Source organism: Argentina silus, assembly GCF_951799395.1.
Source record: "Argentina silus genome assembly, chromosome: 5".
Lineage (NCBI taxonomy): Eukaryota > Metazoa > Chordata > Actinopteri > Argentiniformes > Argentinidae > Argentina > Argentina silus.
Window position 1 is genome coordinate 915,199 of NC_139659.1, and position 14,796 is coordinate 929,994.

The 14,796-nt window shown below is 48.5% G+C and overlaps 1 protein-coding gene across 2 annotated transcripts; it reads right to left on the reverse strand.

The window, feature by feature from the left end:
• Positions 1-552: 552 nt before the first annotated feature.
• On the reverse strand, positions 553-13,655 carry smc5 (structural maintenance of chromosomes 5). Of its 2 annotated transcripts, XM_083670056.1 has the most exons (24): positions 13,505-13,655; positions 13,028-13,169; positions 12,652-12,704; positions 12,386-12,548; positions 11,858-11,992; positions 11,255-11,395; positions 10,521-10,682; positions 10,275-10,346; positions 9,624-9,879; positions 8,492-8,646; positions 8,144-8,257; positions 7,596-7,690; positions 7,038-7,170; positions 6,722-6,895; positions 6,429-6,598; positions 5,804-5,927; positions 5,401-5,523; positions 5,037-5,165; positions 4,749-4,844; positions 4,295-4,399; positions 3,978-4,097; positions 3,097-3,276; positions 1,386-1,481; positions 553-1,277 (listed from the first exon to the last, which is right to left on the reverse strand). In XM_083670056.1, exons 1-24 carry the CDS (start codon positions 13,516-13,518, stop codon positions 1,143-1,145), a joined length of 3,087 nt encoding a protein of 1,028 aa, XP_083526182.1. In that variant the 5' UTR covers positions 13,519-13,655; the 3' UTR covers positions 553-1,142. The 2 variants fall into 2 exon arrangements, with proteins under 2 accessions (XP_083526182.1, XP_083526183.1); XM_083670057.1 differs by lacking the exons at positions 553-1,277; positions 1,386-1,481; positions 3,097-3,276; positions 3,978-4,097; positions 4,295-4,399 and adding an exon at positions 4,437-4,603.
• Between the last annotated feature and the right edge of the window lie 1,141 nt (positions 13,656-14,796).

Below are 14,796 nucleotides of genomic sequence, written 5' to 3' on the forward strand. Positions count from 1 at the left end.
CCACAAAGTGAATCAAGGTTTGTACGTCCTGCTACCTCCACTGTGATTGTGTTTATCTCAACGCTGATCAAAGCCAACAGAAACCTGAATGCAACAAGTGACTGATGTTATCACCCATGACCTGTCATCATCAATGGTCCTAGACAATAGAAAAGGTGCCTAGCCTGATCAGCAGAGCCTTCATGAAAGGGAGAGAGAGAGAGAGAGAGAGAAGAGAGAGATAGAAAGAGAGAGACAGAGAGAGAGAGATAGAGAGAGAGAGACAGAGAGAGAGAGAGAGAAGAGAGAGAGAGAGAGAGAGAGATAGAAAGAGAGAGAGAGAGAGAGTCAGTGTCTGATATCATCGCGCCAGAAAGCTTGACGCAGATGGATGCTGTGTCATCATTTCTCCTCCCTTCCTGAAGAATGCACTAAAAGCACTTCCTCATATGGATTGAGAAGCATCTGACTGCAGGACCACTTTGATTATTTCAACCCATGTGGCAGAGAGTGTAGAACTGATATTGCTGAATGATGTCACCATTGTCCATATCTGAATAACACATTCCAATCTCTAAAAAGTCATTTATTTATTTTTTACTCATTAAGATCCAAAAGAACAATTCATTTCATCAGAGCATATCAACAAACAACAACATGTTGTGTTTAAAGTTTTTTTTTTTTTTTTTGGAGTAACCCCTCAAAAATATTGGGTACCTGACAGCCATGGCGGTATGCCTTACTGCTAACAAATAAAACACACAAAATACAGTATTTATATAACATGTTCTACTTCAAAATTCATAAAAAAAAACTTGCTTTAAAAACGACAAATTACTTGTGCAAACAGCAAACCAAAGATTGGAGATGGAAATCGTGTAGATCAGCGCAGTGGGTGGGTTTCAGGCCCGGCCTCTGCGGTGGGTGGGTTTCAGGCCCGGCCTCTGCGGTGGGTGGGTTTCAGGCCCGGCCTCTGCGGTGGGTGGGTTTCAGGCCCGGCCTCTGCGGTGGGGGGGTTTCAGGCCCGGCCTCTGCGGTGGGTGGGTTTCAGGCCCGGCCTCTGCGGTGGGTGGGTTTCAGGCCCGGCCTCTGCGGTGGGTGGGTTTCAGGCCCGGCCTCTGCGGTGGGTGGGTTTCAGGCCCGGCCTCTGCGGTGGGTGGGTTTCAGGCCCGGCCTTTGCGGCGGAAGCTGCGTCTGACGAAGGCCTTCTCCTCCCACTTGTTGGGCGGCAGCATGTGGGGGCCGTTATGGACGCACAGGATGGTCATCTCATCAGCGTACTGGAGGTTGGCCAGGAGCTGGACACACACACACACACGGATTTAGAGCGTATACACATGAACACAAACACGAACACTCGAACACACACACACACACACACACACACACACACACAGGTAACTCACCTTGGGTGTGATAAAGAAGTACTGAGAGGTGGTCTCTTTGCACGCTGTCCTGACCACGATGTCAAACACTCTCCTCTCGTTGACCGGGTCCATACCCTGGGGAGGACAGGACATCTATCAGTACCTCCCTGTTACTCCCTGTCCTGGGTGGGTGGGGGGTGGGGGGGGGCAGAGCTGACTCCACCTACTGGACTGGTGGTGGGTGGGAGAGTGTGTGTGTGTGTGTGTGTGTGTGTGTGTGTGTGTGTGTGTGGTGTGTGGTGTGTGGGCGTTTTGCTTCAGGGAGAAGTCAGTATGTATGTGTCTGTTATACCAAATGGTGTTTGGTTATTACAAATTCTAGGAAGCAGCAGTTGAGGTGTGTGTGTGTGTGTGTGTGTGTGTGTGTGTTCAAATCCAACCTTTTGGAATGTAGAGCCAAAAGAAGAAAAAGATTCTTCATTGTCCCATTACTTACACAGGGCACTGTATATATACTGTATATATATATATATACAGTACCAGTCAAAAGTTTGGACACACCTTCTCATTCTTTATTTTTTATTATTTTCTACATGGAGATTAATACTGAACACATCAAAACTATGAAGGAACACATATGCAATTATGTAGTAAACAAAAAAGTGTTAAACAAACCAGAATATATTTGTGTCCAAACTTTTGACTGGTACTGTATATATACAGCTCTGGAAAAAATTAAGAGACCACTGCAAAATGATCATTTTCACTGGTTTTCCTATTTATAGGTACAGGTCTCCCAAATCCCAAATAAAAATATTGTCATTTAGAGCATTTATTTGCAGAAAATGACAACTGGTCAAAATAAAAAGAAAACAAGTTCATATTCAATTTTAAACAACACAATACTAATGTTTTAACTTAGGAAGAGTTCAGAAATTAATATTTGGTGGAATAACCCTGATTTACAATCACAGCTTTCGTGCGTCTTGGCATGCTCTCCACCAGTCTTTCACATGGCTGTTGGGTGACTTTATGCCACTCCTGGCGCAAAGATTCAAGCAGCTTGGCTTTGTTTGATGGTTTGTGACCATCCATCTTCCTACGGTTGTTGAGTGACATTCAAATGAGTTGGCGGTCATCCCGGTGAGTGGAGAGTCGTTTTCGCCCTCTGCCGGTCTGTAGCTTTGTTGGCCCTAATGTCTGCTGCTTGACCTTGTTCTTATGAACCGCTGTCTTTGACATTTTAAGGATGGAAGCAACCTGACGCTCACTGTATCCCTCTGCCAGTAAAGCCAGAATTGAACCCTTCTTTTCCTCACTCAAAACCTTTCTTTTCAACTCTTTTGGCATATTCAATAGTTATTTTTTTATTCCAATTATTTTTGAGGTACTATAAGCACTGTTTTTGCCATCCAGCTGGTCCTATTGCAAGAGGACAGTGATGACCACAGCAGTGGTTTTTATACTTTTCCTCATTAAATAAGATTTGGTTCAGGTGATCACCTAATCAGTACCTCATTAAGGAGAATGAGGTGTCCCTGTGTTGGAATTCAACAGACACTGGAATGGGATGGCTGCCATACATGTGGAGATGCTGATTTAAGAAAAATTTGGAGTGGTCTCTTAATTTTTTCCAGAGCTGTATGTGTGTGTGTGTGTGTGTGTGTGTGTGTGTGTCTCTATCTGTCTGTGTGCGTGGGTGTGTGTGTGTGTCTGTGTCTCTATCTGTGTGTGTGTGTGTGTGGGGTACCTGGTTGATCTCGTCCACCACTCTGAAGGGGCAGAGGTTGAGCTCCTGCAGGGCCATGAGGTAGAGCATGGTGGAGACGCTGCGCTCGCCCCCGCTCTGGTGGTGGGCCGTCAGCTCATGCAGCTCCGTGTTGCTGCGGAACTTCACCCGGATACGGATCCCGTACTTGTCGTACTCCTCCTGTAGGGGGCACACACGAGTCACACACACGGCCCTCTGCTGCTGCCAGCGTTCACTCATTCAGTGCCGAGGGTGACTTTATTCACCCAAAATGCATAAATGGTGATGTTTAATTTTATAGCCAATCAAAGTGTTGTTGCTAGGTAAACACCACATAAAACACTTGGCACTCTAGGTGGTGAATGTTCCGGAACTCTTCGGCAGTTGGTGAGTTCAGAATTAATTTTAACCCCTCGGATTGTGTCTGGGTCTTCAATAAACATTTCTCTGGGTCGTGAGTCAGTCTCCAAATGGCCTCCAAAACATGGTCTTGTTTGGTCTAATCGACACCCACCTTGTTGTGAATTCATTGCCCATCTCCCAAAACAGCAGATGTTCTTCACCAAGGACAGAGTCGATAAAGCTGTGTGTTCTGCTCTGAAAAAGTGAGTTTCGCCTTCCGGCTGCGTCTGAGAAAGGTTTGACTCTGGAACTGATTCTGTTTAATAAAAGCCTGAATATTTGACTGCCCAGAACTTCTCTTCTCCTGTCTCTGGACCCCAACACCAGCACCAATGACTCGTAGAGCGGGCCAGCTCTCTGATTCAGACAGAGGAAGGAAACGATCTGCTTTATCCAACCGATATAGAGGGTTAAAGAGGGTGAGGGTGGGTGTGTGTGTGTGTGTGTGTGTGTGTGTGTGTGTGTGTGTGTGTGCGTACCTCGCTCTCAGAGTGCAGGTCCACTTCCCCGGCACACTGCATGGAGCGGAAGAAATCACTGAACTTCTCGTTGATCTGCTCCACCAGCTGCTTCAGAGGGTTCAACCAGCGCTCCTTCGCCTGTGCATGTGTGTGTGTGTGTGTGTGTGTGTGTGTGTGTGTGTGTCACACAGAGAGGGGGGGGAGGAGGAGAGAGAGAGAGAGAGAAAGAGCGTTTCGATTTTAGTCAGGAAACTACACAGATAACATGGTCACAGACACAGACAGACACACACACACACACACACAGACAGACCCCCCCCCCAGCGTGTAGTGACCTCTGATATGTTCTGTCTGTAGGTGTCCAGGGCGTTGGTTCTCTCATCCAACTCCTTCTCCTGGTTCTTGATCTCCTGCTCTCTTCTGTTGTACTCATCCACCACCTGGGAGGAGAGGGACAGGCACCGTCACACACACACACACACTCCTCCTCTCCTCTCCTCTCCTCTCCTCTCCTCTCCTGCTCTCTTCTGTTGTACTCATCCACCACCTGGGAGGAGAGGGACAGGCACCGTCACACACACACACACACTCCTCCTCTCCTCTCCTCTCCTCTCCTGCTCTCTTCTGTTGTACTCATCCACCACCTGGGAGGAGAGGGACAGGCACCGTCACACACACACACACTCCTCCTCTCCTCTCCTCTCCTCTCCTCTCCTCTCCTCTCCTCTCCTCTCCTCTCCTCTCCTCTCCTCTCCTCTCTCTCTCTCTCTCTCTGTCTCTCTCTCTTACGTTTTCGCTGATGCCAGTGAAGCACTCTGCCCTGGCCCTCTCCTCGTTGAGCCTGGCATCGATCTCATCCAGGGAGGTGGGCAGCAGGCTGAAGGCCTGAGGGAGGGAAACAAGATGGATGGATGAACCAATGAACCAATAAATGGGTGAATGAATCAATTAATGACTGAATGAATGGATGAATGAATGAATTGTTGAGTTAATGAAGTGTGTGTTGGAGCCAGTGCTCCCAGTGAAGCTGACGGTGGGTGTGGTGGTCGTGCCGGGGGGCGCCCGGGCGGTACTGACCGCGTGCAGGTCCGGGGGGACAGCGCTCTCCCCTGGGTCCATGTTGCAGATCTCCCGGGCCCGTCTCATCAGAGCCTTACAGGTGTCTGTCAGACGGGCCTTCCGCTGCTCCAGCTGGTTATACGCTTGCTATAACACACACACACACACACACACACACACACACACACACACACACACACACACACACACACACACACACAGAGAGTTAACACTCAGCCTGAGAATTCAGAGGAAACATTGTGGGATCATATGAGTCTGTGTGAGACCATGGGAGTGTGAAGAGATGGTGTGTGTGTGTGTGTGTGTGTGTGTGTGTGTGTGTGTGTGTGTGTGTGTGTGTGTGTGTGTGTGTGTGTGTGACCTCTAGGGTCCTGTGCTCGGTTGAGCCTTCTCTGCAGTCGTTCTCCAGCTTGCTCTTCTCAGCCGTCAGGCTCACCGTCTCCAGAGTCATATACACCTTCTCCATACTCAACATGGCCCTCGACTAGGAGAGGGGGGGGGGGGGGGGGGGGGGGGGGGGGGGGGGGAGAGAGAGAGGAGGGGATGGGAGGGAGGGAGAAACAGAACAGAAGCCAGTCAGAATACAGGTATGTAAATGTGTATCATTACAAGCCCTGAAATATGCATCAGAACACGCTTATAAACTCCAGGCCTACTGTAAGAGCCACAGAGGTGGGGTGGGTGGGTGGGTGTGTGTGTGTGTGTGTGTGTGTGTGTGTGTGTGTGCGTATCTGAGCCTTGCACCGTGGTGAACCCAGACGTACCTTCATGTGAGACATGAACTCGGCCACGATGGCCACCTTCTGGGAGTTGACGTTGGAGACCCGAGCACTGGTCTCCTCCTCAGCCTTCCTGAGGTCAATACCACCCTGCTCCATCTGTCTCAGACTAGAGAGAGAGAGGACAGGGAGGGAGGGAGGGAGGAAAGAGAGGACAGGGAGGGAGGGAGGAGGGAGGGAGGGAGAGGACAGGGAGGGAGGGAGGAGAGAGAGAGAGGACAGGGAGGGAGGGAGGGAGGAAAGAGAGGACAGGGAGGGAGGGAGGAGGGAGAGAGAGGACAGGGAGGGAGGGAGGGAGGAAAGAGAGGACAGGGAGGGAGGGAGGAGAGAGAGAGAGGACAGGGAGGGAGGGAGGGAGGAAAGAGAGGACAGGGAGGGAGGAAGGGAGGAGAGAGAACAAAGGGGGTATGAAATAAATACCTTGGCTTCTTGCACTCTCTTTCTCTCTTTCTATCCCTTGTTGTGTTCCTATGGAATATGTGGTTGTTGTCCAGGTGTGTGAGTTGGTGGGTGTAGATACAGATCTCACAATGCTTCTTGTGTGTACTTTAAGTGTATAGTCTGTGTGTGTGTGTGTGTGTGTGTGTGTGTGTGTGTGTAGAACACACACCTGTCCTGCTTGGTGCTGATCTTCTGCTCCAGCTGTCTCTTCTTGCCCTTCAGCTCAGAGAGCTCCTTCTTCTTGGCACGCAGCTCGTTGTCCCGGGCGTCCATCTTCCTGGCGCGCTCCTGCATGGCGCTCATCTGGGCGTCGATGGCCTGCATGTTGGTCTCAATCACCTGACCACAGCAAAGGGTCAAAGGTTAACTTCTCTTCACCTGTATAACCTTGTACTTTAGCTAATCATGTTCCATCCGTCCGTCCCCCCTGTCCCTCCCTTCCTTCCCCCCTCCGTCCCTCACCCTGATTTGTCCCTCCAGCTGGCGTTTCTCCTCTGCGTCCACAGCCAGGGTGAGCCACTGGGAGGGCCTCACGGCTGAGTTACTGGTGCTGGTCTTATTGGAGTAAACGGACCGCTTCAGGGAGTACTTCTCCTCTGCCGTGTAGAGCACCTTCAGATAGGGCTCCTTGATCACCTGAGAGAGAGAGGGGGGGAGAGAGAGGGGGAGAGAGAGAGAGAGACAGACTTTGATACCACTCCTCATTCCATCCCATGCATTAGAATGAGCCTGGTTTCTCCCTCTGTCAGCCTCCCCTGCTGCTCTGTCAGAGGCCTACCGTCTTGATCATGGTCTTGGTCTGCTCCGTTCCCACGGGAACGTCATGCACCTTGTACTGGTTGCAGAGGTAGCTCATGACCTCATCAGGGGCGTCGAAGAGCTCGCGTAGGTACGAGAAGAACCCGAAACGCCTGAAACACAGAGAACACAGAACAGGTGGTTAACTCACCAACCGCCAAAGAATTCCACCACCGCCTGGAGTGCCAAGGGTTTTTATGTGGCGTTTACCTAGCAACAATACTTTGATTGGCTACAAAATGAAGCATCATGATTTATGGTGATTCTTGGTGAATACAGTCACCCTTGGCTCTCTGGAACATTGACAATTTGGGCGACTTTATTCACCCCCGGCACTGAATAAGTTAACACGGTGACATTATGCTGACAGACAGGAGTAAGGATTAGGGTTTTGTGTTGTGGGTTAGGGTTAAGGTTAGGGTCAGGGTTAGGGTCAGGGTTAAGGTTAGGGTTAAGATTAGGATTAAGGTTAGGGTTAAGGGTCAGGGTTAAGGGTCAGGGTTAAGGTTAAGGGTCATGTGCTGAGAGAAGTGCTGACCTCAGGGACTCGATGGGTCGAGAGGGGGGCCGGGCAGCACAGGACTCCTCTGGAGCGCTGATGGTGTTCACTCTCAGGTTCAGGTTGTCACGGCACTGAGGACAGAGCAGGTTTATTCAACATTTACTTTGACACCAAGTACTTCTCTACTGAGCAGAGAGCTCAGAAGCGTGCATCAGAATGTAGTTTCTTAACTCACCAACTGCCAAAGAATTCTGGAACACTCACCACCCAGAGTGCCGTGTTCTATGTGGTGTTTACCTAGCAACAACACTTTGATTGGTTCTAAAATGAGGCATTATAATTTATGCATTTCTGGTGAATAAAGTCACCCGTGGCACTCTAGTGGCATTCTAATTGCAATTTGGCTTGAACCAGAAGTAAGTTCACAGACTACATTTTGTTGAATCCACTTCACCTCTCTATACTAAATGTTTTCTTTTCGTCAGTTGAATAATAATAATAATAATAATAATAATAATTTTCCCTGCGGGCTGTACCGTAGTACACTCCTCTGTGAACCCTGACCTCTGACCCCCTGCTCTCACCTCCGTGAGGAACGTCTCCATGTCGTCCTTCCTCTGGAAGACGAAGGATCGCAGGTCGTTGAAGGCGATGTGGTTCTCCAGGTACTTAGCAAAGCGAGCCTCCCGGACGTTGATCTGAGGAGGAAGGGGAGGGGCCAATCAGTCTGTACTCCCAGAAGGAGTCAAGGGGAGGGGTCAATCAGTCTGTACTCCGAGAAGGAGTCAAGGGGAGGGGTCAATCAGTCTTATTGTTGTAGTTATCGTGGCCGGTTTGTAAAGTGAAGGTTGTGAGTTTGATAACCGCTCAGGGGAAGCTGCTCTGCCCCGCCGTTGGCTGACAGGAATACGAGTGTCACTCTGTGCTCTCACCACCAGCATCATAGGTTCATAGACGTTGCCGTTGAAGACGTGTCTGTTCTGCCTCAGCCACTGGAGGGCAGCGTAGGTGTCCCTGGAGCGCCCCCTCAGCTTCTCCTCCTTAATCTTCATCATGTCATCCAGACTCCGCAGCTTGTTCCTCAACACTAGGATAGAGAAAACAGCTTGTTCCTCAACACTAGGATAGAGAAAACAGCTTGTTCCTCAACACTAGGAGAGAAAACAGCTTGTTCCTCAACACTAGGATAGAGAAAACAGCTTGTTCCTCAACACTAGGATAGAGAAAACAGCTTGTTCCTCAACACTAGGAGAGAAAACAGCTTGTTCCTCAACACTAGGAGAGAAAACAGCTTGTTCCTCAACACTAGGATAGAGAAAACAGCTTATTCCTCAACACTAGGAGAGAAAACAGCTTGTTCCTCAACACTAGGAGAGAAAACAGCTTGTTCCTCAACACTAGGAGAGAAAACAGCTTGTTCCTCAACACTAGGATAGAGAAAACAGCTTATTCCTCAACACTAGGAGAGAAAACAGCTTGTTCCTCAACACTAGGATAGAGAAAACAGCTTGTTCCTCAACACTAGGAGAGAAAACAGCTTATTCCTCAACACTAGGAGAGAGACAATCCTTTAATCTAAGGTAAGTGTTATGCCTACCCCTGTTAAGAAAAGTGATATATTGTGCATAAGATAAACTAACCAGTGTGAATGGGAGTTAAGTTAGCTCTGCTGTGTGGTGTTCAGTTAAGAAGAAGAAGAAGAAGACTCTTTATTTGGCCATGCAATCAATTCTCATCAATGGTAGGAATTTGACATGTGCACACCCCTCCCGAGACAACACATACACTGCACACACCACACCCCCAAGGGAGAACAGAGCTCTGGGCACAGGGCAGCCATATTCGGCGCAGCTGGAGCAGTTAGGGGTTAAGTGCCTTGCTCAAGGGCACAACGGCAGTGGTAGGAGCCTTAGATATGATGCCAGTAACCTTCCAGTTACTCACATCCAGCTCCCTCCTAGGGTGGGGAGCCTCCCGATGGCTGGCCGGCCTCTCTAACCTCTAGGCCATCTGCCGCCCCAGCTCTGGTGTGTGTGTGAGCGCGTTGGCGCTGGCGTTTCTTACGTCTCTGCTCGCCGTTCTGGTTGTCCTTCTCCCTGCGCAGGTCCGCCTTCTCCCCCTCCACCTTGGCCCTCTCCTCCTGGATGCGCCTCAGCTCTGCGTTCACCGCCTCGATCTGCGGGGTGATGTCCGCCTGCTCGCCCACGTTGGCCAGCTCCCTCCGCAGGTCCTCCATCATGCGCTTGGTGTTTGTGATGCGCTTCTGCCGGTCCGCCTCCTCGGTCTGCTTCAGGCTGAACACCTGCTTGATGTCCTCAATCTGCAGGGACGGACACAGAGGTGGACGGGTGAACAGTGAATCGAGAGTCATTTATTCACTCTATGGACAGGGGAATAGTGAATCGAGAGTCATTTATTCAGACTATGGACAGGGGAACAGTGAATCGAGAGTCATTTATTCAGAGAGGGGACAGATGAATTGTGACTGCGAGCTAGAGTTGGAATCAGTTCCATTTCAACCTCTGTCAATTTATTTCAATGTTATTCATGTATCCAAATTGTTTCCCAATTTGAAATTTAATTAATTAATTATTTATCTCTAGATGGTACTGCAATGATCTCTCATTCTGCATGGTATAAAAGCGGAGTAAAACAAACATTTCTTGGGATATATTTGACAATGAGTCAAATGTACATGGTGTAACAGTGCCAGACCTCCTTGTGCTTCCTGTCCAGCTGGTCCTGCTTGTGTTTGCACTTCTGAGAGGCTTCTTTGATGTTGGCAGTCTGGAAGACAACAAGGACACATTGTCATTATAATCGACATCATCATCATCATCATCACCACCACCACCACCACCACCACCACCACCACCACCACCACCACCACCACCACCACCACCACCACCACCAGCACCACCACCAGCACCACCACCACCACCACCACCGAGAGTGTCTGACCTTGTCTTTCATTTGGTTCTCGATGGGCTTCAGCCGGTTGTCGATCATCTGGATCTTCTTCAGCAGGGGGGCCTGGGCCTCCTTCAAGGTCTTCAGCTGCTTCTTGGCCTCCTCCCTGTCCTTCTTCACTGCCTCCAGCTGCTGACGGGCTGTCTCGTACTCCTGGGGAGGAGAGAGGAGGGTTAATACTGGACACAGATACACACAAGATTAGGAGTAAACATTCCATGTCACGGTTCACGGTATAGATTTTTTATCTCCTAACAAGCAGATCTAGTCAATAATGTCAGTTTGTGAACATATATATATACATACATACATATACATATATATATATGTTCACAAACTGACATTATTGACTAGATCTGCTTGTATGTGTGTATATATATATATTCAAGATTCTTGATATATATATATACAGTACCAGTCAAAAGTTTGGACACAAACTTGCCAAGAGTGTGCAAAGCTGTCATCAAAGCAAAAGGTGGCTACTTTGAAGAATCTAAAATATAAAACATATTCTGGTTTGTTTAACATTTTTTTGTTTACTACATAATTCCATATGTGTTCCTTCATAGTTTTGATGTCTTCAATAACGTTTGACTGGTACTGTATGCCATTTCTACAATTTATCCAAAGCAACTTACATCGCAGTGAGTGCATACATTTTTCAGTACATATGGTCCCAGCAGGAAACGAACCCACAACCTAAGCGTTGTTAGCGCCATGCTCACCACCCACGGTTTCTTCTTCTCCAGCATCTTGATCATGTCCAGATGTCTCTTCTTCTCGTAGTAGCGCTCCACATCGTGCTTGTTCCTCTCGTTCCTCTGCTTGGCCTTCTCCAGGAAGCTGACCTTCTCCTTCACCACGTTCTAGTAGAAACATGCCATTCAGCTGACGCTTTTATCCAAAGTGACTTACATTGCAGTGAGTTCATACATTTCAGTATATATGGTCCCAGCGGGAATCAAACCCACAACCTAAGCGCTGTTAGCGCCATGCTCTACCAACTGAGCCACAGAGGACCACAGAGGACCGTTCTACAACCACACAACTTAGAAGAACACATCTTTCCGGTACGGTCAGCGTTAAAAGTTATTAAAACAAATTCTGTGGGTCGACGAGGTGAATTCACATCTAAGAATGACTAGAGTTGCATTATTAACAACTGTTGTTGACATGCACACAATTGAATTTGGACAGCCTCTGGGGTCAAACACAAGACAGAAAACTGACTACATCCGCTGAAAGGTCTTGGTGGAAGCTGTGTGTCGCTCATGAAACAGCTCATTGCAAACAGCAGCGTTCTACCATGTCAACTGGGTTCCACTCACCTCCAGTTCCTTCTCTTTGGTGCGGAAGGTCTTGAGCTCACAATGGTACTCGTACATCTCCGGCGGCCCGACAGACTTCTCCGTGGCCTCCAGAAGCTCGATCTTCGTCATTTTAGCAAACTCCCCGACCTTCTCCTGCGAGGTCAGAGGTCAGAGGTCAGAGGGTGGTCGGACCAGGTTGGACCAGAGAAGACTTCGGCCTATGGCTGGTGCAGATGTCCTAAAACACGGCCTGCATCCTTCATCCATCCTTCACTTTTCTTCACCTCCCTTCACTCCTCCTTTACTATTCCTTCACTCAGTTTCCAACAACTCTGATCCTTCCACAAAAATCATCCTGTATATTTAATTTAATTATTTTTACTGTTTTATTATTGTTACTTATATTTGATCTATTATCCTTTACTGTTTATACGTGTCTATAACCAGCTACACTATCAAAAAGCTAGCAATTGGACAGCGCGGGTAGGTGGGAGTACTTGAACTTGAGGAGTGAGTTATAGCATCTGAACTGGGTTCCACACATACCTGAGGGAGGAACTGGCAGAGGTTGCTAACTTGGATGCGTAGGGCCTTCACCTCCTCCTCCACGGCCCTCTGGGCCGAGTGTCTCCCGTTCAACATCCACACTGACTGGTTGTTCTCCACATGGATCTCTCTGTTGATCACCAGGTTCCCTCCATTCTTGTACCTGGAAAGAGAGGTGGGGAATATCCGTTATGTGTGTGTTATTACTGTATCAGAGAAGGGAATCAGTGATGGGATGGTATTATATTTATTTTCGCAAGACGTACAGTTCAATCTCAACAGATCCCTTGTTGCATCCACGCTTCACATACAGCCCAACCTATACAGAAGAAAAGTTATCAGTTGTGTACTAACTACCACCAACATAAACACCAATGTAACACTGTGCCATATGTTTCAATACCCAATTACTGTGACAGAAAATAAAATATCATTGAGGTCATCTTCGAATTGTAGCAATGCTCCAGCAATGCCTATTATAATGGACAATAATAAACAATAACAATAATAATAATAATAATATAGATCATCTCTGGATCTAGCTGTCAAACTCACTTGTCAGACGTAATGGTAAAGGTTCAAGCTCTGGACAGAATGCCCCAGGTGCAACAACACCTGCCCAGCCAGACCCCAGCCACTCACCTTGTCCCCTCTGCCCAGGATGGCCGTCTTGCCTGCCAGACCCAGACATATGGCACACACGATGCTGGACTTCCCTGTTCCATTGGCGCCCACAATCATGTTCAGGTTGGGTCCGGGCAGTACTATTGAGTGGTCGTAGGTCCTGTGGCCAACAGAGAGTCATGTTAGATGGGAAACAGCAATCTGGGTTGTATGTTAGGTGGCTGGAGAGACAGTGCTGCAGAAGCAACAACAACAGCAGCAGCAGCAGCGTGTAGTAGTAGTTGTAAGTAGCAGCTGGCTGCCTGGTGTTCAATCTCATATCAGTGGGAAACGCAGAGGTAGCCAGCCAGCTAGCTAGCTAGCCAATGTTAGCTCACGATTTAGCCAAAATCTACAACTGACCGACTAAACCGTCGGTCGGTCGGTCGGTCGGGTAGCTGGCTGGCTAGCCGGCTAGCTAGCGCTGAAGTTCACAGGCTGCAGCGAGTGACTTACAGGAAGTTTTTCATTGTTATGCGAAGTATGGATCCTTCGACAAAACCGTCTCTTCGACCATCTCCAACGGCGGCCGGGTGAGGCTGCGACCCGGAGGACGAGCCGGGCGGATCGTTCGGGGTCTGTGTGTTGGAGGCGAGGTGAGCGAGTCGTCTCCTCTTCCCAGACGCGGCCATGGCTCCGACAGAGACGCGGCAGAGACGCGGCGGCCGTTAGCGCCGCTCCGGCGGCTGGCAGCACACCATTGGACGGCGTGAGTCACGTGGTACATTTCCGTTACCATTTATGGCATTTAGCAGACGCCTTTATCCAGAGAGACTTACAAGAAATACATTTGTTTAAGTAAGTGAATCATCTGAATCATCTATCCATCAGTCATCATTAGATAAAGTAATCAATGCTCGGACCAGGGGCCATAGGCAGTCACAATTTTTTTTTTGTATTTTATTAACAGGAGAGAAACTTGTACAGGGGGGTAGTGGGGGTGAAGAGGTCTCTAGGGTTAGGGTTAGGGTTATGGTTATGGTTATGGTTAGTACAGGGGGGTAGTGGGGGTGAAGAGGTCTCTAGGGTTAGGGTTATGGTTAGTACAGGGGGGTAGTGGGGGTGAAGAGGTGTCTAGGGTTGGGGTTAGGCTTAGTACAGGGGGGTAGTGGGGGTGAAGAGGTCTTTAGGGTTAGGGTTAGTACAGGGGGGTAGTGGGGGTGAAGAGGTCTTTAGGAGGGACAGTTAAGATGTAGCCTGAAGAGATGGGTCTTCAATCTACGGTGGAAGATTGGTAGTGACTGCAGTCCTGACAGGTGTGGGAAGCTTGCTGCATCCACGGCGGTGCCAGGCGGCCAGCCGAGGTGGAAGACCGGAGTGATCGGGCAGGGGTTTGGGGGCTGACCATGTTGCTCCTCCGTGGAGATGTCCTCCGACTTGTTTTATTTTTTTTCTGATTCGGGACATCACTAGGACACAGAATTTTCTCTTTTAGATAATCATTTAAACTATTTATATTTGACTCAGAATGCTCGGAGAATGTGAGCCAGATCGAAACTTATGGCTCTCGTCTCATTAAGTACACACGTACGTCCACTAGAGGGCAGTGACGTGCTACACACCTTATATCAAAAAGACGCACACCAAAAAGTATCACAGCAAGAATCTCATGAGACATTTATAACATCTATTAACATACTATTCATATTATAATATACATTTATAAGCCTGGAGAGTGACTAAATAAAAAGGCGTTTTGTGTCTATTGTTGTACAGTAACACATTTGAAGCATTGTTGAGTAAGCTTG